Source organism: Macaca fascicularis, chromosome 4, assembly GCF_037993035.2.
Source record: "Macaca fascicularis isolate 582-1 chromosome 4, T2T-MFA8v1.1".
NCBI classification, from domain to species: Eukaryota; Metazoa; Chordata; class Mammalia; order Primates; family Cercopithecidae; genus Macaca; species Macaca fascicularis.
In genome coordinates, this window is record NC_088378.1 from 14,417,881 (window position 1) to 14,443,513 (window position 25,633).

Sequence of the window (25,633 nt, forward strand, 5' to 3'; positions counted from 1 at the left end):
CTGGCTTCCTGCAAGTCTGATATACTCACATAGGAGGCTGGCTTCCTGTGTTGTTTATTGTAGATAAGGGAATTGGTTTCCTGGGCAGGTTGCTGCAGCTCGTGGGCCAGAGTTCTATTTTTATATGTGGTCTAGCCATTGTCCATTTGTACACTCAGTCTCTTGTCTTTCAGATAAAGACAGATAGCTGTCTTGGAGCAGCTGACCGATAGCCAGCAAGGTGGTTCCAGTATTTCTAAAGAGCTACTTTGGGAGACAGCTAATTCTTCTAGGCCAGCTTGCCCAGAAGTGCCTAAGGACACACTTGCCTGAGTGAGCACATCCCTCTGAGCTCCATGCACCAAGTTAGTGAGGAAGGAAGGGAAGGATAATGGTGATGCTAGCAGCGGGGGCCTAGAAGGAGAGGAGGGAAGGAGTGCTCAGTGGTTCTCAGCCCTGGCTCTCAGAACTTCGTGGACAGCTTTAAGTAAACACTGATGCAGCAGCTCCGCCTCACCCACCAAAGGTTCTAATTTCATAAAGCAGTGCTGGGCGTCGACATTGTTTAAAAACTTCCCAGGTGATTCTAAGGTGCAGCCCAGGTTGGCAGCTACTGACCGAAATGAATAATATTTCAGAGACACTGCGAACAAATACTTAGCAATTAGTGAAAATGAAATCAGGGCATGCAGCCACAACCACTTTCTCAAGAAGCCTCCAATCTTGCACTCTTGCAGCGTTGCACTTTAGAAATATAAAATGCAGAGTGAAGCTGAACTAGAGTAGCAAATACGCAAAGGTCATAGAAGTTGAGCCACCACACGCAATGAAAATGCCACAGGATCTAAACCACAGGCACAGTGAACAAAGGAGTACACTTAAAGCTGCCTCAAAATGACAGAAATTCTACCTATTCTGAACCGTGGCCTTCATTTTTATTTTTAACTATTAAAAAATTATTTCCTTCTTTAAAAAATGCAATTTTATCATAACCTTTTATTTTTCACAGATTATGTATGATACATATGTGTGTTTCCAGTCTGTCTAAACTTATACATTTCTCAAATACTTAGAATTCAGAAGAGTTGCACTTGGGGTGTATAAACTCCAAAATCTCAAAAGAAGCACACACACTATATATATACCTGGTATCCATCTTTTATTTCTAGTCATTTCTAAATTTTTGAATGTACCAATGTATCTGAATCTGATACAACACCACCCCCTGGTGGAAGTCTATAGAAAAGAGCCCACATTTGATTTTCCTTGAGAATGTTAATACTGCAAGAAATGATTCTGATTGCATAAAACACTGGTGGGCTCTTCTCTCGCTGTCTACCAGCAGAATGTTCTCTGCAAACAAAATTATATGCAAGTTCTGAATGAACACAACAGCAAAGCTGTAGCTGTGCTGAGAGCTTCTTCTTTCCCACACTTTCTTCATTGGCAACCCTATATCTCACTCAGGATGTCCAAAATAGAATTTACTGTATCATTTAACAGAAGTCATCTTCCCCAAAAATTAAAATTAAAGCCATTTCTCCTCAAGCCTTTTTTTTTTTTTTTTTTTTTTGAGACGGAGTCTTCCTCTGTCACCCAGGCTGGAGTGTAATGGTGTGTCTCAGTTCACTGAAACCTCCATCTCCCGGGCTCAAGCGATTCTCCTACATCAGCCTCCTGAGTAGCTGGGATTACAGGCACCCGCCATCATGCACAGCTAATTTTTGTATTTTTGTAGAGATGAGCTTTCACCATGCTGGCCAAGGTGGTCTTGAACTCCTGAACTCAGGTGATCCACCCACCTCGGCCTCCCAAAGTACTGGGATTGGAGGTGTGAGCCACCGTGCCCAGCCTCCTCAAGCCTCTTTACCTCAATACCAGCACGTCCTTTTCCATCCACCCAAGCTCTCTAGAGGATTCACATTACACATGCACACATTAAAGGCTCTGAGTAGGCCTGAGTCAAAAAACAGGTTCAATTCATTTAGCTCCACAATTCCAACTCATTTTATTGTGAGACACATTCCCCTCCTCCCCAAAACTTCTTAACAAACTGCAGAATACTCTGATTATATTTCATTCAGAATGATTGTTTCACCTTAATTAGCAAATTAGTTCTTTGGCTGCACATGCTGTTCATCTTCAAAAATGCTTAACCCAACCATACTGCAAACCAGCTCTCAATCATTTACAGTAATGGAATGTACAACCCCTAGGTGTTTGACCCCAGGCAGCTAGTGAATTGATATGACATCCACAGGCAGCTTCATCTCTGTCTCCTACCATCATTACCAGCTGAGGGGAGGAAAAGGTTGCCGCCAGTACTAGGAGCAAGCATGCTTTGTCTTCAATTAAACATAATAATCCTGCATTGTGTGAGCACCATGTAATTTTATTTAGAGGAATTATGTTGCTGACTTGGCTATAACCTACGAAGATCACGGGCAGCTCTACAATTGACAGTGATTTAAGCGTTTTCCATACATTATCTCTTCGTGTGGATTTATAAGCCAAATGATATCAAAATCTCTGTAGCTTCCAACATTCATATAAATCTGCATAGGTCCTTGGACATCAGTTCTAAAGAAATTTTACTCTATAAGAAGTATTTTCAACAAAAAATAGAGCTTTATGCCCTATGTCATTAATGGTAGACTTCCTAAGGAAGCCTACATGTTGCATCATTTCTTTTGTTGTTGTTGGGTTTTTTAGAGGTGGGGTCTGGTTATATTATCCAGATTGCACTTAAACTCCTGGGCTTAAGTGATCCTCATGCCTCAGCCTCTCAAGTAGCCGGGACTATAGGCATGCCACTGTGCTCAGCTTACATGTTATACCACTTCTAATGTTGAAAACAAAGAAATGTCTAATTAAACTTACATGCAGTGGAAAAGTCATTTGAACCTATTCTGTGCTTTGATCAACAGTCTCTCAGTCTATTTGCTGTCATTTTATGTCATCTACAGCTTTGACTTGGGAATGGGGGTCCTGAGGGCATGGACACACTCGCTCACCAGCCTGGCAGCCTCCAGAGCAGTGCCCCAGTGCACCGAGATGCCCCCACTCCCATGGCCATAGTGGTGGACTACAGGCAGCCTCCGGCCATCTCGGGCAAGGAGCTCTGTCTGCAGTCGCACACCTGGCCTGTAGGGCCTCAAGCCCACCTTCTCCCTGATGTTGCAGGCTCCGTGGAGGGAGGGCTCCAGAGCACAGCATCGGGAAAGAATTTCTCTGCTATTTTCTGCATCTGGGGACAGATTCCAGTCCCCTTTTTGCCTAGTTCCACCTAGGGTTACATGGGATGTACCAGGATAAATATACGTCAGCCCACTGCCATCTCGGATAAAATGCTCCACCCAGGGAGCCTGAACTTGGAGCACTTGGCCCCTTACAGGGAAAATCTTTGCGTCTCCTGCAAGCTGTCTGCTTCCAAGGCCTGAACAGTTGACCACGATGTCGAAGGACGGATAAAGTTCCCACAGGTCGTCTATTCGCCGAGTGAGCATCCAGCCTCCACTTCCTTTTATCCTATGGAAGAGAGGTCATGAAGTGAACCTTTGTCAGCATCCTGATCAACTACTTCTAGGAAGTAAAGAAAAGGAACCCAGGAACAAAAATTAGGCAATCATCTGATGAACAAACACCCCAGGAGCTTCCAGGGCCCAATCAGGCCAAATTCGAGCCATCAACTGCTTCACATCCTAGGAACTGGGGATTTCTAAAGTTGAATCTAAATGGAAACCACTTGAAAGTTCAAAACAAAGGTAATTACATGCTTTGCCCTTTTAAAATTTTGTAGAATTCCTATATTGTTATAGATGCTGAATAAATGCCAAGTTGATTTGGTATTTTAAATGTCCAGGCATTTCTTATTTCTACTACTTATTTAACACCTAAATTTGATACATTTTATCTCATATTGTTAACTCTTGCATGCTCCTTTGTATTAGTCTGGTCTCCCTAACTAAAAGATACAGGGGTCATATCCCCACCAGCTTTATGTCTACAAGTGTGTTAGCACGAGAAGAACACAAAATATTTGTAGCTAATGAGCTAAATGGCAGCTGTGATTGGTAATTGTTATGTTTTTTGGACCAACTATATCAATCATGAAAAGAAATGGCTTATCCAGTACCTGTAGTCTTTATTTAAATTGAGGTAAAATACACATAACAGCAAGAAAGAAAGAAAGAAAGAAAGAAAGAAAGAAAGAAAGAAAGAAAGAAAGAAAGAAAGAAAGAAAGAAAGAAAGAAAGAAAGAAAGAAAGAAAAGAAAAGAAAGAGAAAGAAGGAAAGAAAGAAAGAAAGAAAGAAAGAAAGAAAGAAAGAAAGAAAGAAAGAAAGAAAGAAAGAAAGAAAGAAAGAAAGAAAAAAAAATGCCTCACGTTGATGAGTGCGGAAGAGATCAACATTGCTACTCAGTGGCATCTTAGACCCTGACCCCAATAGCTCAGCTTCATATTCCATCAAGTACCAGCCACAGGCTGTCATCTCAGCATCTTTGCAGTTCTCTGCATTTGACTGAAGGCCAAGCTGCTGGGCAGAGCTCCATCTGCTCAGTCTCTTCACACTCCCTCCCTCTGCAGAGACCTCTGAAGTATCTCCACTGAGCAGTTTCAAGAACAGTTTGAACCCTCTGGATTAGACTCATTGATTATTCAACAAATATTTGTTGAGGGCTTGTACTCTGTCCAGCACCCTCAGGAGGCAAGAAGAACTCAGAGGTTCCGCTTGCTCTGAGATCACATGAACCTGCAACGCACTTCCTATTAAATGCAAGCTGCATTGCCAGCATCAGTGCTTCAAACAACAGAACCTAAATTCGGTTGCTTTTTATTCTAAAAATCCAAGGAAGGGAGTATGTTGTTTACCTGAGACGAGCAAACCAAAGAAAAGAATCGGGCAAGCATCTACACTTTGGGGCCACAGAGAACCAATAAAGCCAATGAATTACTTTTTGGTGTAACTAAAAGTAGTTAAAAGAGAGAGAATGAAGCTGGAGCTACTGTTGTGTTTGGTTGTTTGTTTTATAAGTAAAACTGTTCATAGATAAAAAGTATTTAATGTAGCAAATTTTATGGGGACAGGGTTTTTTTTGGCTCTCTCGGTAAGAACAACCAATTTAGAAACTTAAATTATGTTCTTAAACATACAGTAATAGATAAATGTTTTTAAAGGTAAAATAACTCTGTAAAGGTTGTTTTTCACCTTAACATTGGCATAGAAAGAAGAGTAAATTGGAGTTTTGTAGTAATACTGAGCAACACGTTTCAGTGTGTTTATAATCTTTCAAAAGGTGAACACAAAGAAAACACCTTTAAAAAGTGCTTAGGAGGCCTCTACCCTTTACGATTCATATGACCTTGGCCAAGTTATTCCACTTCTCTAAGCTTTAATCCCGTATTCATAATATGGGGGTAATAATACTGACTCCCTAGGCTCGTTGTGAAAATGAAATGAGACAACATCTGGAAAAAGCATAACACTGTGCCTAACACACTATAGCTGCTCAATAAAGACCTTTTATTTTTAAAAAGTGTTTAGGGGTTTTTCATGCTACTGTAAAATGCAAGACCCAGTGCATCATCTATGAGTATTCTTATCCTCCATACCTGTATGTCACTTATGTTTCATTAAGGATGGTATTTCAATTTTGAAAAGTTTTAACTGATCATTATTTGAACATTATTTTGATTTTGTGGGGTTTTTTGATTCTTACATTGTAGATTCCATGTGTTAATATTTGAACATTATATTCTGTGCTCCAGATATCCTAATTAATTAAAACTCAGAATTATTTTCGTAATTCGGGGGAATAAGAGAATCTGTCAGCCTTGGGATTTCAGCAAATTTTTAAAACTCACTGAAATTGTTTCCTAGGGATAAGAGTGCCTAGCTTACACGGTTTTTACGATGATTATGCAAGAATTCAATAAGTGCAAATGTCTTTTCTTTTCCATTTCAAGGGTTCCCTGCTGGTCAAGCTACTGATAAAAGTCCAACCTGTGCTTAGTGACTTCTTAAGCTATCCTAGTGGCTAGCCCTTGTCAGGTTTCCTGTGCTGCATTGCTCCCAGGCCTTGGATCCCAGAGGAAAACTCATTAAATGTGCCTGGAGACTGGTCACCTTCATGCTGTTGTAATGCAACCACATAGCGATGCCCAGTCATTATTATATACCCCATGGGCAATGCATAAGATGGCACCAATGCATAGGAGGAAACTGTACCCAGAAGTCAGATGTTAAATTAGGTGACCAAGTGCCTACCAGGCTGCTTTTATGACCATATGAGGTAGTTATTCTGCAAGTTTGGGGTGACATGGTTGGAGGTACAAGAAGCATGGTGACTTTCCTCTTGGGGCTTCTTGCAACTGAGCAAGACCTCATCCCGGAGAGAGAGAACACCACTGGCCCAACCTCCCATGAGGAAATGGGGTTGGGGGCACTCAAGAAGCAGGACTCATGAAATAGCCCCAGCCTAACATCCTCTGGTCATCACCCTAAAACATAAGAGCGTCCATTTCCCCAAGCTTAAGTTAGCCCTCTGCTAGACTGCATCAGCCTGATCCACAAACATGGAGGATGGTCATCCTCAGTGCCTTTCCTTCACCTCACTGGGAGTTTCAGCAAGGAGGTTAATTGAGTTGGCTGTGCCCCTGAGGAAAACAAGGGTCCACTAAGCAAATCTTAAATGCACATGTACACACACACACACACACATACACACACACACACACTCGACCTCCCAGGAGCAAAGAGTCCCCTCATCCCCTCTGTGCTCTTGGTATCAGAGGCAATTCCCATACTCCACTGAAGCTGAAGCCATGGCAAGAAAGGAATCTCAGCTAGCACTAAACAGGGAGGCAGGGGCTGTGATGTGGAGAGCCCGTCAACGACAAGGGGGGACAGGGGAAAGGACAAGCTCCTGGTGAGCTCCAGGGCAGACACGGCTGTCTAATGGGGCTAATGATGGTGCCAAGGAAGCCAGATTCTTTCGTAGGCATTGCTGTGAGTCAGGCCGAGCAGGAGAACACAAGATACAGGAGAAGAAAAAGATGGGCGCTAGAGGACTCTCCCAGAGAAAGTTACAGAGAGGCCTAATCAGAGGCCGGGCAGGGAAAGTACCAGGCAACTAGCTCAGTGTGGTCAGTGCTGAGGTCAGCGCTGAGGTCAGCATGGGGCCTCCTTGGGGACACAGGATAAGGCATGGCCTCTTGGAAAGAGATAAGTGTGTCCATGTTACCACGGCCCAGCACAGAAATGGGCCACCCAGTTTTCTGAATGTCATCAAAGGCAGGACAATCCTGGTCCCTCCGGGAGGATTGATTTAGATGGGCTGCCTGGAGGAAGACTTAATGCCTCGCTGACTCATTTCCTGGAAGAAGCCAGTAATAAAGCAGCAGAATTTAACTCCACTGGCAGAATATGATATAAAATATGACCTGCATAGGTGACTCGGACTCTGTGGGGTTTTTGTTTGTGTTTGTTCTGTATATTATCGGGCATTATTGTTTTTTTATTATTATTATTTTTTTTTTGGAGAAGGAGATGATCTCTTTTATCTTTTGAAAAACAATAACGATCTAATTTGTAGTACAAAAACATTTTTTGTGGAAGTTTGTATTATTTCAGAAGAATCGTGCTTAGGCTGAAGCCATTGCTGTGTGGCTTGCTGAGAAAATGCTTATTTTTGAGTGAGAACACTGAAGGCTGAACACTCACATTGTGTGGAAGAGGCGTAGGTGGCAACAAAATAGACCCTGAGTGTGAGGAACAAGCAGAGATTGTGTGGCGTCCCATCTGGGTCGCCTGGCAGGAGGTCAGTGGGCGGCAGCCCAGAGTGAGGCCCAGGTGTCGCTCCCTCACCGGGACGTGGCCCTGCCGCCCACCCCGCCTGAAGTGCTCGCCCTGAAAGGCCCGTCTTGGGCTGAGAGGAGTCCGACGCTGCAAAGCCTCCTGCGGGAGGAAAGGGGACACGTGGCCTTGTTCTTCCACCAGCCTGGTCGGACTCAGGCTCCGGGCTGCAGGGAGCTAATCTGCATGGCCAGGGGCCATCGGGAGCTGCCTGTGGAGGCCCCACACCGGGGTCAGGAGGGAGCCAGGTCTCAGGGGTACCAGGGACTGAGAAGCAGAGGCGCCGAAGTCTTCCTCCGCAGCACAGCCCGTGCCTTCTGTCTGAGGCACTCACGTCTCCGCCGCCTTCCTGGCGGGCCCGCATATCAAACAAACGGACTGAAGAAGGTCTCCCCAGGACTCTGGGGCACAAGGGCAGCCCTCGGTCCTCTCCTCCCCGCTGCCGATAACCGACTCACAGCCCGGAGGCGGCGTATTCCCAGGCACCGCCGCCCCCGCCGGTCTCAGGCCGATGGCGTTGCGGTCCCCGCGGCCTGAAGCCCCCTGGCGGGGGTCATTTTAAGTGGCGGGAAATGCCGACCGCAAGCCCGCAGCTGAGGACGGGGTGGCAGGGTTGACCTAAGCCTTCCTCCCGCGGTCAGCAGTCAGGCCTGAAAACACAGCGATGATGGAACTCCGGGGCCTGTCTTCTAGAAGGCGATGCTTTGGAAGCAGGAAGAAGACATCATTCAGATAGTATTTGGTTCGGCGTGGAAATGACGCGGGCTGCCGGGAGCTCAAACACTCTCTCTCGGAGTAGTGGGAGCCGGGAGGGTGCGCAGGAGCGGGCCGGGGCGGGGACTGGCGCCCACTCACCGTCCCGCGTGGGGAGCCCCAGCCCCCCGCAGAGGAAGACACTGCCCACGACGCAGGGCGGCACCAGGCCAACTGGGAGACTTAGGAGGACTCCTCAGAGGAGGTGACTGTGTGCTGGGGGGGAGGCTGGCGTCCCTGCCTTTGATCCCTCCCACAGTGACACCTCTTCAAGTACCCTGGGCCTTCACGCCCCCTTCCTGCCCCATCAGAACTCTCCTCATCTCCCCAGGGCCTTATCAACAATTTGCCCCTTAAGGCAAAATGAAAGCAATGAGCCCTCTCTCCCAGGAGGAGTTAAGCATTTGCATTTCACTTCTAGACTTTACAGCCAATGCTTCAGTGCAAGTTTGGGCGAAGAAAGTTTGTGAAGAAAGCTTCACGCCCCCTTCCCTGATTACTCATAAGCTCAAGGCTATCACTAGGACTCAAAACTTACTCTGGCTCATCTGAGCCGCACCTTCTTTCGGCTGGTCAACCAGAGGACCCCGCTCTGGCCCTTCTCCAGCCGTACCCTTCTTCTAGAGTGTGTGGAGCTCAGGCATGCGCCCAGCCGGAGTCCTCTCCCTTCACTTCTAGCCCGTCTTCTGGGGACCCAGGATCCCCCTATTCCCTGTCCTTTTCCAGGGCCTGCACTGTCTTCCTCCCAGGGGCAGACTGTGCCACTGTGTGCACCCCGGAGCCCAAGGAGTGGCCAAGGACAACTGTCTTCAGGGAAGATATGGAAAGAGGGTGGGTGCTTCCTGGCATGCCCCTGGGCCCCCTTGCTGCCATGTGAAGATGCAGCACTCTTAGGAATCTAGAAATCCTAAATGTCAACTTGGCCTTCCTGGTGGTTGTGGTAGAGGTGGGTCTGATGCTGGGTGTGTTCTTTAGCTACACCTCAAATCAGGATTTACATTGCAACAGAGTGAAAATTTCAGGGGACAGAGGAAAAGAGAATGGAAACAGAGAAAAGATGATTTCTTTCTTCACTGAATTCATAAATTTAGATTGTGGCATTGCATCCGGTTTGTGTTAAGGGAAAGATGGTGAAAATATTCATGAAAAGAAAACGTTTTTCTTCCCAAAATTTGGGGTGTGTGGAATTTTGTTGTGCCCCAAAGTAAAAAAGTGCTTTAAAAAAAAAGCATATCAAGTGAACATATCAAAAAGACACAAGAGCACTTTGAAGGGGCTCCTACTCAGCTAATCTTGGACAATTTGAACATCAAAATAATTAGAGGGAGTAAATTATAATTCATTGAATAAAATAGGTATCCATCAGTTCATGCTGATATAAATAAATATAGGAAAAGGAAAACTTCTTTACAGTAGAAAGCAAACTATGTAGATGGAGTTATAAAATGATCACTTGGCAAACATCACAGTAATAAATAGTTCAGGCAAGAATCATCAATGGATACTAAAACTCGTAGGTGAAAGTACTACTTTCATGGGAACTCATTTCATGGGAATAGGATATTTACATAGTCTCAGGTATGTCACAACAAAATATTTAGTAATTACAAAGAGAAAAAGCAGTAACCTCACAGTAGAGATACCTGACATTCTGGGTGATGAAAGTTAGCAGCCCCAATAAGGGGATAAACTGATATCGTCTGCCTCCTGCTATGATGCAATAAGTATTCAACATTACTTCTATGCATTCCCTTCCCTGATTACCTATAAGCTCCCAAAATGCAGGACCTCAATCCCATCCTGAGGAAACATCACACAAACCCCAACTGAGGGACATTCTATTATACAAAACAACTGATCTGTACTATTCAAACTTGTAAATGTAATAAAAGACACAGACAGACTAGAGACTAAAGAGACATGACAACTGAAGACAATGTGTGACTGCAATGGGATCATAGACTGGAAAAAATTATGGGTTGTGTGTATTTATATTTATATGTGGACATTATTTGGACAATTGGCAGAATATGAATAAGGTCCATAGATTTTAGTGTTGTGTCAATATAATGATATTGATTTTATTATACTACTGTGTTTATGTAAGAGGATACCCTTGTTCTGAGAACAAGTATTTAAATATTTAAACCTGGGGCCAGGCGCGGTGGCTCATGCCTGTAATCCCAGCACTTTGGGAGGCCAAGACGGGTGGATCACCTAAGGTCAGGAGTTTGAGACCAGCCTGACCAACATGGTGAAACCCCATCTCTACTAAAAATACAAAAATTAGCCGGGTGTGGTGGCAGGCACCTGTAATCCCAGCTACTTGAGGGCTGAAACAGGAGAATCACTTGAACCCGGAAGGTGGAGGTTGCAGTGAGCCGAGATCACACCGTTGCACTCCAGCCTGAGCCACAAGAGGAAAACTGCAACTTACTTTCAAATGGTTCTGAAAGAAAATATGTATAAGGAGTAAAAAGAAAGCAAAAATAATGAAGCGAAATGTTAGGAATCTGTATGAAGAGTTTATTAGAGTTTGTCTACCTCCCTTAGCTCTCTCTCAATTACCATCCCTGACACATACCCCTGGCTGTCCCCACCCAGGAAAGCCCTTAATCAGCCCTAGACCATGTCTCTGAGGGAGAACAACACTCTTAGGTTCTCACTCATCTGCCTCTTTCTGATCTGCTGGAGACCACAGGGCTCCAGCCAAGTTTTCTAGAAACCTTACTGATCCTTAAGACAAAAATCCAAGATGAGAAAGCCACACAATGGACTTGGGGGTAATAATGAAACTTCAACACCCAAACCACTAGTAATACCAAAAAAAGTTGAACTCCTTAATGACACCTCACCTTTTATACACAATATTTTGTACATGTTCTTCCATTTTGAGCTTTTTTTGGGTCATAATCTAAAAAATTATGCATTGCATTAAAGTTAACTCTACTATTTTTTGCCATGCCTAATAATTTCCACTTACCTAAATTTTATTTTATTTTATTGCCTTTTTCCACATGTTCTAACTTTTTTTGTTTTATTATATTTTATTCTGGATTTTATTAAGATAAGTTATATGATGCCTCAATTGCTTATCACTAGCATCAATGCTTCCAATTTTATATTTCTAGTCATTTTTATAAGGGGGAAAATTCAACAATACACACTATTGCCACACAGGAAAGATGGAGATGCTGCTAAAATTTGCTTGTTGGCTAGTGGGCAACTCCATCATGTGATAGCTCAAAATATACGTTTATCAGCTGATGTAGACAAGTCCAAACTTGGCATTTAAACAGCGGTTTATGGGCCAGTGAACAAGGCACAAAAGGGCATGGGTTTTATGAAACTAGGACTTATAGAAGCAAAATGTCCCATATAAATTGCTAAGAGGTAAAAGTGAGAAGAGCACTTGAAAAGCTACAAAACTAGATTGTGATGCCACTGACATGTGCCTAGCAGGTCTAGGCTTTCTTCTTTCTACTCCCATTCCAACCTGCATAAGTCTGTAGTTTATTTTACTATGCATGTTACTGCCATTGTTAATTAATATACAAACACATACACACGCAGTCATCCCCAATTGACCATGAAATTATTTTTACAATAAATCATATTTTATCCTTCTTTTTGACCAGCTTCTAGCATAATGCCAGCTATATGTAAGTGTTCAACAAAAAGTTGTATAATTCTTGAATTATATGAATCAATTATCCTATAACCTACATCTGGTACCAGATCACTGTTGCCCCGGCCTACTTCAAGTCACTTTCCCAACATTACCCAATAATTTACATCGCTCCTATTTACCAAAATATACACCTATGGGAATTGAAAGGATCAATGTTTCACAACTCTCAACATGCCTGCAAGTCCAGACTAAACTAAAGACAGATTTATTGATGTATCTCAAATGGAGATACTCTTGATGTGTTTCCTAACTGGAAACCAGGTACTAGTTTCCTGAAAGTCCTGAAAAGTAAGCCAAAATGCAAGTTCAAGGTATCACGGACTGAGCTTAGTGAGGAAGCAGTGGCATAATTTGGATAGGTCCTTAATTTCAGAGTTCTTATTTAAGATAAAAGGAAATAATGAAACTTTTTTTCTTTACCACAAATGAGAAAAAATTCAAAAATAATTTATAATAAGCAAAAGATTCTCTCATCCAAAGAATTAGAGTAAATCATATCATTTTATAGCTAGAAATATATTCTCCAAAGTGTTCCAGTTTACAGATGAGGAAAACTAAGATACTGTTTCAGTAAGAGGGTTTTACCTGGGGCAAGAAGGATAGGGAATAAGTCAGGCATCAAAGTTCACACCAAAAAATAGAAGACAAATTACTAGAAGCATGGTGTGACTTAGTCTTTGTGACACAAACACTGTCTTCGGATTGTTTTACAAAGCACTAGCCATTTGTGAGTGGCAAGGCAATGTAAAAGAGCTCTGAGGGATGGCAGAGGCTTTTCAGTATGTATTTTATGAATAGCTACGAAGTGATTTATGGCTATGACAGATAAGGAAATAGCAGGGAGCATTTCAACTGACCTTTTCTCCAACCACGGGAGGTAGGCAGGGCATTCGCATTTCAGGGTTGTAAAAGCCTGACCAAACACATACTGGGGGAATTTCTTCAGCTCAGCCTCAGTCATCCTTCGAAATCCCAGAACCACGTCAGCCCAGAATGGCAGTTCTTCGGTAGGAGTGCTCTGAAATATCTGCCAACTCAAACATATTAAGTGAAATTTTTTTCCTGACATTTGTGAAATAACATTATTTCTAGTAAACTTCACGTGACATTCTCTAGAGCTTTTATTTATTTTATTTTGTTTTGTTTTATTATATTTTATTTTTGAAACAGAGTCTCACTCCATCACCCAGGCAGGAGTGCAGTGGCACAATCATGGCTCACTGTAGCCTCAACTTCCGGGGCTCAGGCAATCCTCCCACCTCAGCCTCCCAGGTAGCTGGGACCACAGGTGCGTGCTACCACGCCCAACTAATTTTTTTAATTATTTGTAGAGTCAGAGTCTTACTATGTTGCCCAGGCTGGTCTCAAACTCCTGGGCTCAAGTGATCTGCCTGCCTTGGCCTCCCAAAGTGCTGGGATTACAGGCATCAGCCACTACACTTGGCCTAGAGCATTTAAAAATTTTAGTTTCTATAAATACAAAGAGAAAATGATCTATTTTACTATTCTCTTAGGTTCAGATAACTCAGTAGCTAAATAGCAGTTGTTGGTGACTGGGCAAATAAAACATCTTAAAAGTAACATGCTTTATAAGATGGAATTTAGTACTCCTTTTCTAAAAAGCTCCTGTCTAGATTTGGTTGTTAACAAGAAGGTTGTAATAGTACTACTAATAGCTGCTACGCAAATGTTTAGATTTGTAATATTGGGTTGTTTTCATCAGTAAATGAATAAATGTTATAATGCCAGGCATGGTGGTTCACACCTGTAATCTGAGCACTTTAGGAAGCCGAGGTGAAGTTCGAGACCAGCCTGGGCAACATGGTGAAACCCTATCTCTACAAAAACTACAAAAATTAGCTGGGTGTGGAGGCACAAGCCTATAGTCTCAGCTATTGGGGAGGCTGAGGTGGGAGGATCAACTGAGCCCAGAGAGGTCGAGGTTACAGTGAACTGAACTGGACCATTGCATTCCAGCCTAGACGAGTGAGACCCTGCCTAAAAATAAAAAAATAAAATAAAATAAAAGTTATAAATCATCATTGCTCAAAAATAGCAAGGAAAATAATTTGAGTGCTGTGCATAGTTGCTAATAATTTCCACATCAGAATGTGTATATCTCTAGGTAATTGACTCAGAGCAGTCCCCATGAAGGTACTAATGTCCTTTACTGCAGGGCTCTGTGCTGGCCCACTCTTGCCCTGGGCTAGACTGCCCTCTTCCGTATCTTCACCACAACCTACAGGCCAGACCCTTAGAAGGCTACATTTCCAGTCCTAAGCACTTAGAAGGTTATATCTCCAGTCCATTCTCTCTCTTGAGCTCCAAAAACAGATCCAGACCCATGTTACCTACTCCCCACTGGATCAGTTCACTTAGAAGTCTCATGCATTTACACACGCACGCACACACACACACGCACACACATCCACCCTTTTCCCAATCCTACCTAACTCAGAAAATGGTACCCATCCATGCAGGTGCTAATGCCAGAAACCCAAGAATCATCCTTGATTCTCTCTCCCTACTCACCTCTCACACACCATCAACTGACAAGTCCTATCAAATCTCCTCTTAGGCATTTCTCAAGTCCATCCACTCTCTGTTTCTATTATCCACACCCAATCTATCTCATCATCATCTCTTCCCACAAATCTATTCTCCACACTACAGAAAACATATTTTTGAAATGCAATTATGACCAGTCACTTCACTGTGTAAACTCCCTCAATGGCTTCCCATTTCTCTGGACTTCCTTCAGTCCCTCCCACACACCACAGTCGCCCTAGACTCAGGGCTAGGTGTATGCTGTTTCCTCCATCTGGAATGCTGTCTCCTTCGTCTCCCACCCTGCCTCGCCCCCACTTCACCACTGCAACATCGCCAGACTAACTTACGCTCTTCCTGACCGTCTTGGATGAAACACTTTGATCTGGATGGCTTCTCATCACTTCCCAGAGCAAGTTTCCTCTCCAGACATATGCTTCCGTAGCACCCTAACTTCTTCCTTTTGGTAACGCATGCCCCCAGTGAGTTTGGTAACTCATTTGATTTACTGCATTCTCTACAGACCATGAGCTACATAAGGGCAGGACTGTGTCTGGCTTCCTTAAAAATTAACTCAACACATATTTGTCAAGCATGTACTATATACCAAGCAGTATTACTAAATTGCTCACTGCTATATCCCTAATACCTAAGAAGGAACCTGATACTGAAGAATGCTGAATATGTTGTTTTGAAGGAATAAATAGATGAATAAGCCTAGATACTTATGCCAAAGATGCACAGGGCATTTGAATTTTGGACAGGGCTGTTTCCAAAAATTACTTAGAGCCAAAATTTGTGAATTAGACTGGCTTATGTCGGTTTTGGACAAAGACAGTATAACCATAAATCAAAGAGAATGTTTTTTCTACTTGGTTCACCAACTGGCTCTAGATTTACTTATACAGAAGAATCAATCCATAGATTGATAGAAAAGCAAAGCTACTACTTTGGGGAGGGGCTTTTGGGAAATTACTGACGTCAGCATCGTCTTGGTGTTTGTGACGGTCAGGAAAAACAAGAAGAGAAAAGGGTAGACATTCACCCAGTGCAAGTGTATACACTAGACTAGCAGAAAACGTCAGTGGGCAGCCTGATATCAAAAGAGGAGGTAAGACACATTTTTTCAGAAGGCCGCAGAAAGACTGTTATCACACAGATTAACACATGTATGTTACATGTGTAATATGCACCAATGACATGTATGTTATGTCATATGATGAAACTGAGATGTAAATTGAAAGTGATAGAATATTAAGTGATCTCAGTTTAGGAAGATATTAAAAGATGTCATGTTTTAAGTGCTAGTCTTACTAATAAAAATGTTAAATAGCAGTTATTCTCAAATTTTCATTTAATTATGCATGCCTACTGAAATTATACATTAAAAATGAAATAGAAGTGTGCTAACAGTTTCAGAAATATTTTTTTCCAAATGGCACTTCAAAAGGCAAGTTTAGTGACCTACAAAATTTCCTTCTTGGAAGATCTCATTCTCCAAGGACACCGAATAAATAAGAAGTCCCTATCCCTTAGGTCTCTGCAGCCATCCCAGCATCATACCTGTTTGCTTTCCATCGGCTGCACCATCCCCACATCACCCAAACCCAGCATTTACCTCCTACATGTTTTTTTAACCAAATTTGCAAATCACTGCATGGTCTCTGAGGAAACCCAAAATCAATCCTATTTGTGATGAGAAACTGTGATTGTTGTTTATTGTTAAAAAGTCTAATACCACAACTTGCCTTTCTTCCGTTCTCTGGGGTAAAGTCTATAATGCTCTTTCTGAATCCTCCTGCATCAAAGTCAGCACTCTGCTCACAGCAGGTACTCAGTAAATATTTTATGTTGAACTCTAATGCCTGTTAAGATTATGCTACATTCTAAAATAACTTCAAATTTCTTCACTTACCCTGATACCAAATGAACACCAGCATCTCCAGCTTCTGCAGAATTGGCAATTGCAAAGAGGTGGTTAAAGGTCTCTCTGAACCACTGCTTCTGCGTGTGAATGGGTGTGTCTGTAATCATGGAGAAAAGCAAAGTGGAACAGAAAGGAAAATGATGATAATGACAGTGCTTCCAATAAGCTCCTTCCTAGAAACTTGGAAAAAAACTAAGGAGGCAAAAATAAAATAAGGAAGCAGGGAGGAATATTGATATAAAGTGCCACATTGTGGCAGAGGATGTGTCAGCAACAAGAGATTTGCATGCTGACACACGCTGTCCAAATCTGCTCGTATGATTAATCAATGGAGGGAAAACAGGCCAATAAGGTCAAAACCTGGTATGCGAGCCAGCTGGAAGGTGGTTTTTGGTACTAGGGGTATTACAGAGGTCCTTGGCAGGTCTGTAACCAACCTGAGCAGAGCTTAGTTCATGGCTGTGGGATCCAGCTGGCCACACAGTTGAGACAATAGGATGAAGGACGGAGGGCCTCTTTCTTGGGGGCTGAAAACATAGTGGATGACATGGGCAGGTCTGTGGGGACCAGGCCAACCAGGACAGAGGACAGACTGCACCTCGATGGGGAGTCCCAGGGGCTTGCCTCCTGGTACAAGAAAACAAGGCTTGCATGCTGGAGGCAAGCCCCCTGCAGGCCAGACTTCCCAACAGGGGCTGCCATTACCCTCCACACCATGGAATCAGGTGCCAGCCAGAGTAGCACTCCTGAGGCCAGCAGGGGCATGCAGGGACTGTACCATCCCCCGGGCACCTCTGCCAGAGCACATGGGGTTGGACCCAGACACAACTTTTGGAAGAGTGCCAGGCCTGTTGGGGAGGAAACAAGAGGCCTTGAGGTTTAAGCCTCAAAATAATAGTGTCCAGTGTAGGCACACAGATAGCAGGAACGACCTAAAATCACAGACAAATCCAGCTGTGGCTGAAGTATGTGGCCGTCTGATTCTTGTGGAAGGATCATGAGAGAGTGGCTAGGGTTAGGTTAGGGACCAGGGAACAATAAGCCTCAGGGGCTGCTATGAGGGAAGCCACAGAGGAGACGAGGGAACTGAGGCAGAGAGGATGCTAAGTTGGTTTCACTTGGAGAGGTGTCCCTGAAATTCAAGGAACAGATAGAAAGACCTTTGGAGACATCCTGCTTCCCAGGCAAAGCCCCCAGGTCACTGAAGGCATGTCAGTAGCGGGATTTTCAGACAATTCGCTTGTTATAGAGCCAATAAATATTTCTTTAGTAGCAAACCTGTACTGCCTTCTTTAAACATGTGCCCATGTGAAATTAACACTATATTCCAAAATTTCACATTGGGGATGCTGCTTTAGAAATAAGGGATAAATAAAAAATAAGCTGCAGAGGGAACTAAATTAGACCACAAATAGATTTTCCCAACAATCTATGCCAGTGTGTGAGGTTGTACCAAAATGCAACTCCCTGTTCTCATCCCAAACCTTACAAACAAAATAGCGACTGAGATTCACATGCTGCAGAAGTCATCCCAAAGAACAGACAATTCCCATCCAACAGTGGGTCTAGGAAGCCTGGTGACCTAATTCATGCTCAAGTGCTGCTAAAACAGAACTATAGCTGGAATGGTGGGAACAACAGCAAATGCCGATATAGTGCTTACTATGTGCCAGGTACTGTTCTAAATGCTTTTCATATGTCAACTCATTTAATCCCCACAACAACCCTACAGATCAGGCATGGTCTCCATATGGTATTGACATTTATGAGCACAGGAGATAGTTATGACTGGGCTCGTCTGAATAGTGTGTAGGAAAGAAACCCAAAGAGAAGACCAAAGTCTTTATCTAGTAGCACCACAGAGAGAAAAACCCTGGTCCAGGAGACCCAGCCACCTGGCCAAAGAGAGAACTCGGGCCTCGATGGCCCTGTGAACCCTCAGATGAGCGACCCTCTTTGAGGGATGATTCCATGACTAACTGGCAGCCTTCTGAACACTCACTTAGGCCTGATGCAGGCAAAGGAGAGCCTGGAAAATGGTCCCAAGAACTCTCATCAAAAGAAAAGCACTTAGTGTAAGCTGGTGTATTCGTCTGTTCTCACGCTGCTAATAAAGACATACCCGAGACAGGGTAATTTATAAAAGAAAGAGATTTAATTGACTCACAGTTCAGCATGGCTGGGGAGACCTCAGGAAACTTACGATCATGGTGGAAAGGGAAGCAAACAAGTCCTTCTTCACATGGCAGCAGGAAGAGAAGCATGAGAGCTGAGCTGCACAAAAGGGGAAAAGCCCCTTATAAAACCATCAGATCTCCTGAGAAATCACTCACTATCATGAGAACAGCAGCATGGGGGTAACTGCCTCCATGATTCAGTTACCTCCTACCAGGTCCCTCCCACTACATATAGGGATTAGGGGAACTACAATTCAAGATGAGATTTGGGTGGGGACACAGCCAAGCTATATCAGCTGGCATCTGGTGGACACACCAGGTGCCCGTGTTTGTTTCCTGGGAGGCAGTTCCCAGGAGCTGACCAGCCAAGTTCCTGCACCTGCAATGCCAAGGTCCCTGCCATTACCACCCTAATAAAAGATGTGTCTATTCTTTCTTAGGGGTCTTTGGACTGGAAAATACCAAGCACCAGCAAAGGCAGGGATGCCATGCTGAAAACAGGAGGGTTAAGCAAATACATGCAAACTGGATGCTAGGACCCCAGCCTCTTCCCCTGTCACCTTCTAGAATGCCAGCTGGCATCTGGGCCTTCACCTTCCCCAGGCAGGACATGGAAGCCTCTTCCCTGGGAAACATGACCTGCCCAAGAAGAAAAACTTAAACTGTGATGTCTCACAGATGTCCCCAAATAAATGGCCCTGCCCTCTTCCTCCAGTGAGCTCATTGGCAACAAGCCCTACGCAAACACTGAGAAATTCCCATCTGCTCTTCAGAGTCCCACTCAGAAACATCAGCAGGCTGGTAAAGAATACCACATGGCCAAGAAAAACCTCTATCATGAAAAATGAGAAAATAAAAAAACAAAAACAAAAAACACCCCACAGTTTGGAGATGACAGATACACAGATACTATTCAGGGAAAAGTTTTTAAAAACTGTTATTAGTATCTTCATAAAGATAAGAGAGGACATTGCAACCCTCTAACACAAATAAGATGTTATAACAAAGGCAAATTCAGAGAACAAAAAAGAGCTTTGGAATATTAGAAATGTTATAGTAGAAATAAAAATTCAATAGCAAGGTAAAAGATAAAATTGAGTAAGTCTCCCAGAAAGTAAAACAGAGAGAGATAAATAGGAGGGGGAGAAAGCTAAAAGAATTGGAGGACCAGTCTGGGAGGTCCAGCATATTAACATTTCCAGAAAGAGGGAAAAGGACTTCAGAAGGGAGGAAGTTAACAATTGAGTAACTCAAAGATTGCTTCTTAAATTGAAGAACAAGAGTTTCCAGATTAAAAGGACAGGGCAATTTTTATATTCCAGATTGCTGGGGTTTGTAATCAATGTTGTAACCTATTCGATGGCTTAAACTATGGGCATATATAACTTTGATTAAAAAAAATAAAATTAAAGAGGAAAAAGAGAGTGGAAATGAGGAAATGGGGACAGTGAGTATGTATCTTATTACTGCAACGTGATTTTGGTTTCTATTTAATGCTATTTTCTTCCTCCTCCATTTCAAGTGGAAAATATGGAAAGGAAAGGATGCATGGACATGTTCAAAAATCAATGCATTGGTGGGGCACGGTGGCTCATGACTGTAATCCCAGCAATCTGGGAGGTCAGGAGTCTGAGACCAGCCTGGTCAACATGGCAAAACCTTGTCTCTACTAAAAATACAAAAATTAGCTGGGCGTGGTGCCACATGCCTGTAGTCCCAGCTACTCAGGAGGCTGAGGCACGAGAATCTCTTGAACCCCAGAGGTGGGGTTGCAGGGAGTCAGTAAGCCAGGATCGTGCCACTGCACTCCAGCCTGGGTGACAGAGCAAGACTCTGTCTAAAAATAATAATAATAATAAAAAACAAATCCATGCATCTCAGGCCTTAATACATATTGACTAATTATGATTGACTGATTACAAACGTACTGATAATTGTTCTTATACAGGCTTAGAAGTTAGGATAATTTTAGCTCCATTACAAGTAATTTCTGACTTGACAGTCATTACTGTTATCAGTGGAAAGAGAGAGCCGCCAATCATGTAGTCGTCAGTGCTGTTCATCGCATGCTTCTGCTATCCATCTTTTGGGAACTACAGAATCACACTTGCTGGCCTCCTGCTGAGTGTGGAGACATGTGGCCTACTCTGCCAATGAGCCATCATCAGAAACGTTGAAAGTTGCTTCCTGTAAAGTGTTTAATCACAGAGGTGAGAACCTCAGAGGTCCCCGCCCCTCCGTCCCTGGGCACAAGCTCTGATGACAATCAGGATGACATCTGCTCCATTGGCTTAGGTCCCTGATGACAAGCTGGCCCCTTGCTGATGCTCAATCCACATGTAGTGTGAGCAAGAACAAACTTTTGTCTTTTAAGCTGTTAAGATTTGGAGGTTGTTTCTGTCCTGTGGCATAACTGAGGCTGTCCTAAGAGATGAACCAACAGGATGTTAAAACCGCACATTACGGCCAAGCATGGCGGCTGGAATCCTAGCACTTTGGGAGGCCAAGGGGGATGGATCACTTGAGGCCAGGAGTTGGAGACCAGCCTGGGCAACATGGCAAGAACTTGTCTCTACAAAAATACAAAAACTAGCCAGGTATGATGGTGTGCACCTGTAGTCCCAGGTACACGAGAAGCTGAGGTGGGAGGATCATTTGAGCCTAGGAGGTCGAGGCTGCAGTGAGCCAAGATTGCACCACTCCACTTTAGCCTGGGTGACAGAGAGAGACCCTGTCTAAAAAGAAAAAAAAAAAAAAAAAAAGAAAGAAGAAAGAAAAAAGAAAAAAAAAAACCCTGCATATTACACTTACATCTATAGCCAGCTGTCTTTGTCAACAGAATTCCACTAACATCATTCTATCTGACATCTACTGTATCTGATAGAGGAGCTGAAATATCTCACCTGGATAAGTGTGAGGAATAAGCATTCCGGCTGCCACATCGCTGGTGGTATCTGGAGTAAACTTGTCTGAAATGATGGTAACGGAGCACTGGGGCACCAGTTTGGAGATACACACCGCTGTGGAGAGCCCCACCACACCTGCCCCGACAACTGCAATCCGTGCTGTGTCCATGGGCCTGTGACAAGGGAAATGGGGACTATACACCTTGTTTTGAGGATTTTCCCAACCAGACAAAGTTTGGCCTTGACAGTTTTTTCCTTAGGTCTTCAGCCACTTGGAATAAGACTTAGCCTATCGGTGTTTCTTATGGGATAAAGAGAGTATCCCTATAAGCTTGCTTTCCGTTAAATATTGGGGTATGGGCAACAAGGTGTCCATGGGCTTTTAGAGAGTAGCACAAAACTGGCTTGGACTTGCCTTTAGAACACCCAGCCAGTAAGTAGGTCTGCATTTGGAGGGAGTTTTCTAAACATTCTTCCCCCTTTCCTTTTTTTTTTTTTTTTTTTTTTCTGAAATGGTGTCTTGCTCTGTCACCCAGCCTGGAGTACAGTGACGAGACCTCGGCTCACTGCAACCTTCGCCTCCCAGGTTCAAGCAATTATCCTGCCTCAGCCTCCTGAGTAGCTGGGATTACAGGTGCCCACTACCACACCAGATTAATTTTTGTATTTTTAGTAGAGACAGGGTTTCAGCATGTTGGCCAGGCTGGTCTCGAACTCCTGACCTTGTGATCTGCCTGCCCCAGCTTACCAAAGTGCTGGGATCACAGGCATGAGCCACCGTGCCTGGCCTCATCCCCCTTTCCTTAACCATTTTCCCTATAGGCACAACCTGGGGAAGGCTGATGGAAAACCACAGAGCTGTAGTCTCTGCTCCCAGAACTACCTGAGGAGCAGTGGTGAGGGGCATGATCCATGAGCAACTCAAAATTCAACTCTGTCTACAAACTTGTTTCTAATAATAAGGACATTACAGAAAGTTCCAGCAGCTGAACTCAGTCTCCTCTGCCATCTGCCACTGTCACCAGTTCCCTCTCTGTCCTGGACTGGTTCTGTGACCTGAGGAGCAGCCCGTGGTATCCTAGCCTCCACTCCCTCATCTGTAACACAGAACAAATGGATTACTTGCTCCTTTGGGTGGTAAATAGGAGAGACCTAGTGAGGTGGTCTCATAAAGGGGGCTCCTTGGGAGAGTCCGAATGGAAATACAGGGGACAGACATCCCGGAGCCCCGGCCGGGTGTTCTGGGGCTGGCACCCAGTGTCCTACCCCTCACCCATGGAACCTTGCTCCACTGTCAGCATCCCCGCACTTTGCTTCCCTGTTCTTGGCTTTCCCCAGCTGCCTTTGCTTTCCCCATCTGCCTTTGCTTCCCTGTTCTTGGCTTTCCCCATCTGTTCCTGCTCTGACTCTCTCTGTATGGCTCAGGTTTAAACTCCAGAGAGAGAGAAAATGCAATTGTCCCAGTTGGTCATTGCCACCCCTGTTGGAGAAAATTCTAGCACCAGGCCAGCTTGCTGGGCTCAACCAGCCTCTGAATCTGACTTTGGCATAGTTGCCCTTCTCTGTCCAAAGCACAGTAATCAGGGCACTGGAGGCCACATGGTACAAACCATGGCCACCCACACACAGAGGTTCACCTTTCCTCTGGAAGGGAGGGCAGCTTCCTCAGCACGGGCTCTTTGCAGGAGAAACGTGGGCTTGGTTGTTAGTGGCCTCTGCTTTCTCTTCCAGTTCTGAAGATTCTCACACTATGAGACTTTAAAACCCTCCAATGAAATTTAGTGTGTTATTCCTATTCCTTGAGCAGTCTATGCATTTCTGTGTTAATTTGATTCATTAATTTGATTGCTGTACAGTGGGCTGGTCAGCTGAGAGAGAGCGGGCCTGCCAGGGCTGAGGGAAGAGAAGGGAAGGGGCCCAGGTTGGAGCAGCCTGGTGGGGTCCGGCTTGAGGAGCGCAGCCCTGCAGCCACCGATGCCCTTACTGGCTTCGCTGTTTCACATCAGCCTCCCGTATCCAGGAACTCTCTCAAAACAGCTCTAATCAACTAAGTTGAAAGAGCAAGCAATCTGTGGCTAAGAATAACCAGCTGCCAGGGAGGAGGAGTGAGCCAGCAACGTGGTGTGTCCTGGCACAGTGGCCTGTCCATCACTGTCCCCTGACCCTATTCACACCCCCAAACTCCCAGAGCACGGGCGGAACGACCCCTCAGCTGAAAGCAAGAATTCAATTACCTGTCTCTGAAAAAGCAGTCTTGGAAGCCACCAAAGTCTCTGGCACCAAAACTTGTTTTGCAGTGCCTGGCTGGTCTCGTGCCCTGAGACAGAGGGAAAGCGAAACTGCTTCCCATTGGTGACTTGATTCAGGACATTCCCCTGGTCTTCCTTTCCATTGGCCTGCACAGCTGTCTCTGTCATCCATTGCCCTGGAGAAAGGAGCAAGTGACCTCAACCTGTCATCTCCATGGTGCTGTCTCTGCCAAGCCCTTCCCTTTCTGGCCCGCGAGCCCTCCATCTGGCTGCCAGCCTGGGCTTTCTCCAGCTGATTTGTAGGTATGGTGAATAATAGGTGAGCCTGTCCAACTTCCAACCTCGTTTGGCTGCCCACAGTTAGCCGGGTGCCTGGCTCTGCTGGGTCTGCTGGTGAGGAAGCAATAAGGAGGGGGTGAGGGCTGAGTAATGTTGTTGATTGATTGGAGCTAGAAGCACTATTCAGGAGATAATCTAGGATAGAACCACATGATTCTTTAGCCCAGGAATCCCCAGCCTTTTAGGCACCAGGGGTTAGTTTCGTGGAAGACAATTTTTCCACAAACTGGGGATGGGGATATGGTTTCAGGATGATCCAAGTGCATTATATTTATTGTGCACTTTATTTTTATTATTATTACATTGTAATAAATAACGAAATAATTATAAAACCCAACATAATGTAGAATTAGTGGGAGCCCTGAGCTTGTTTTCCTGCAACTAGATGGTTTTCTCCAGAAGTAATGGGAGACAGTGACAGATCATCAGGCATTAGATTCTCATAAGGAGCATGCAAACTAGATCCCTTGTGCGTGCAGTTTACAGTAGGATTTGTGCTCCTATTGAATCTAGTGCCTCAGCTGATCTGACAAGAGGCAGAGCTCAGGCAGTAATGCAAATGATAAGGAGTGGCTGTAAATGAAGATGAAGCTTAACTTGCTGCCCCACAGCTCACCTCCTGCTGTGAGGCCAGTTCCTAACAGGACACGAACCGGTAGTGGTCTGTGGCCTGGGGATTTGGGATCGCTGCTTTAGCCCACATATTCAAAGAAGGGATTCAATATTTGATGAGTGTCTACTGAGCTCTAGGCATGAGCTTTAGCTCTAGGCATCGGTTAACAAGTTTGTTTACAGGGAGGCAGTGTCATGTGTCAAAATAGTGACAATAAGATTTTCAATAACATATATTTAGCATTAACCACGTGCTAGACACACGCATGACATCAAGTATCACAACCACCCTATGAAGTAGGTACTATTATCACTATCCCCATTCTATAGATGAGTACATTGAGACTAAGACAGTAAGAAAGGGGCCCAGGGTCTCTTAAATGGTAAAATCAGTCTGGGTATCTGACGTCAAGGTTCAAGCTCTTTTTTTTTTTTTTTTTTTGAGACAGAGTCTCGCTCCATCTCCCAGGCTGGAGTGCAGTGGCGCAATCTCCGCTTACTGCAAACTCTGCCTCCTGGATTCACACCATTCTCCTGTCTCAGCCTCCTGAGTAGCTGGGACTACAGGTGCCCGCCACCACACCCAGCTAATTTTTTGT

General features: G+C 44.3%; 1 protein-coding gene across 12 annotated transcripts; it reads right to left on the bottom strand.

The window, feature by feature from the left end:
* Positions 1–1,962: 1,962 nt before the first annotated feature.
* On the bottom strand, positions 1,963–24,270 carry DDO (D-aspartate oxidase). Of its 12 annotated transcripts, none has more exons than XM_065543217.1 (6): positions 24,069–24,175; positions 21,832–22,007; positions 18,955–19,025; positions 16,740–16,848; positions 13,135–13,311; positions 1,963–3,507 (listed from the first exon to the last, which is right to left on the bottom strand). In XM_065543217.1, the coding sequence occupies exons 3-6, from the start codon at positions 19,013–19,015 to the stop codon at positions 2,940–2,942; spliced, it is 915 nt and encodes a 304-aa protein (XP_065399289.1). In that variant the 5' UTR covers positions 19,016–19,025; positions 21,832–22,007; positions 24,069–24,175; the 3' UTR covers positions 1,963–2,939. The 12 variants fall into 12 exon arrangements, with proteins under 12 accessions (XP_065399289.1, XP_065399288.1, XP_065399292.1 ...); XM_065543216.1 differs by having other exon boundaries at positions 18,919–19,025; XM_074036883.1 differs by lacking the exon at positions 1,963–3,507 and adding an exon at positions 10,897–11,035 and having other exon boundaries at positions 18,919–19,025.
* Positions 24,271–25,633: the final 1,363 nt, after the last annotated feature.

Bases quoted from the DNA above. Each gene is read 5' to 3' on its own strand.
- DDO (XM_005551577.4), bottom strand. From the start codon at position 22,003: ATGGACACAGCACGGATTGCAGTTGTCGGGGCAGGTGTGGTGGGGCTC. The intron at 13,312-16,739 runs GTAAGTGAAGAA...AATATGTTTGAG, and splicing joins GGTGTTCATTTGGTATCAGG to TTGGCAGATATTTCAGAGCA. The intron at 3,508-13,134 runs GTCAGTTGAAAT...TCTCTTCCATAG, and splicing joins CTCCCGTGGTTGGAGAAAAG to GATAAAAGGAAGTGGAGGCT.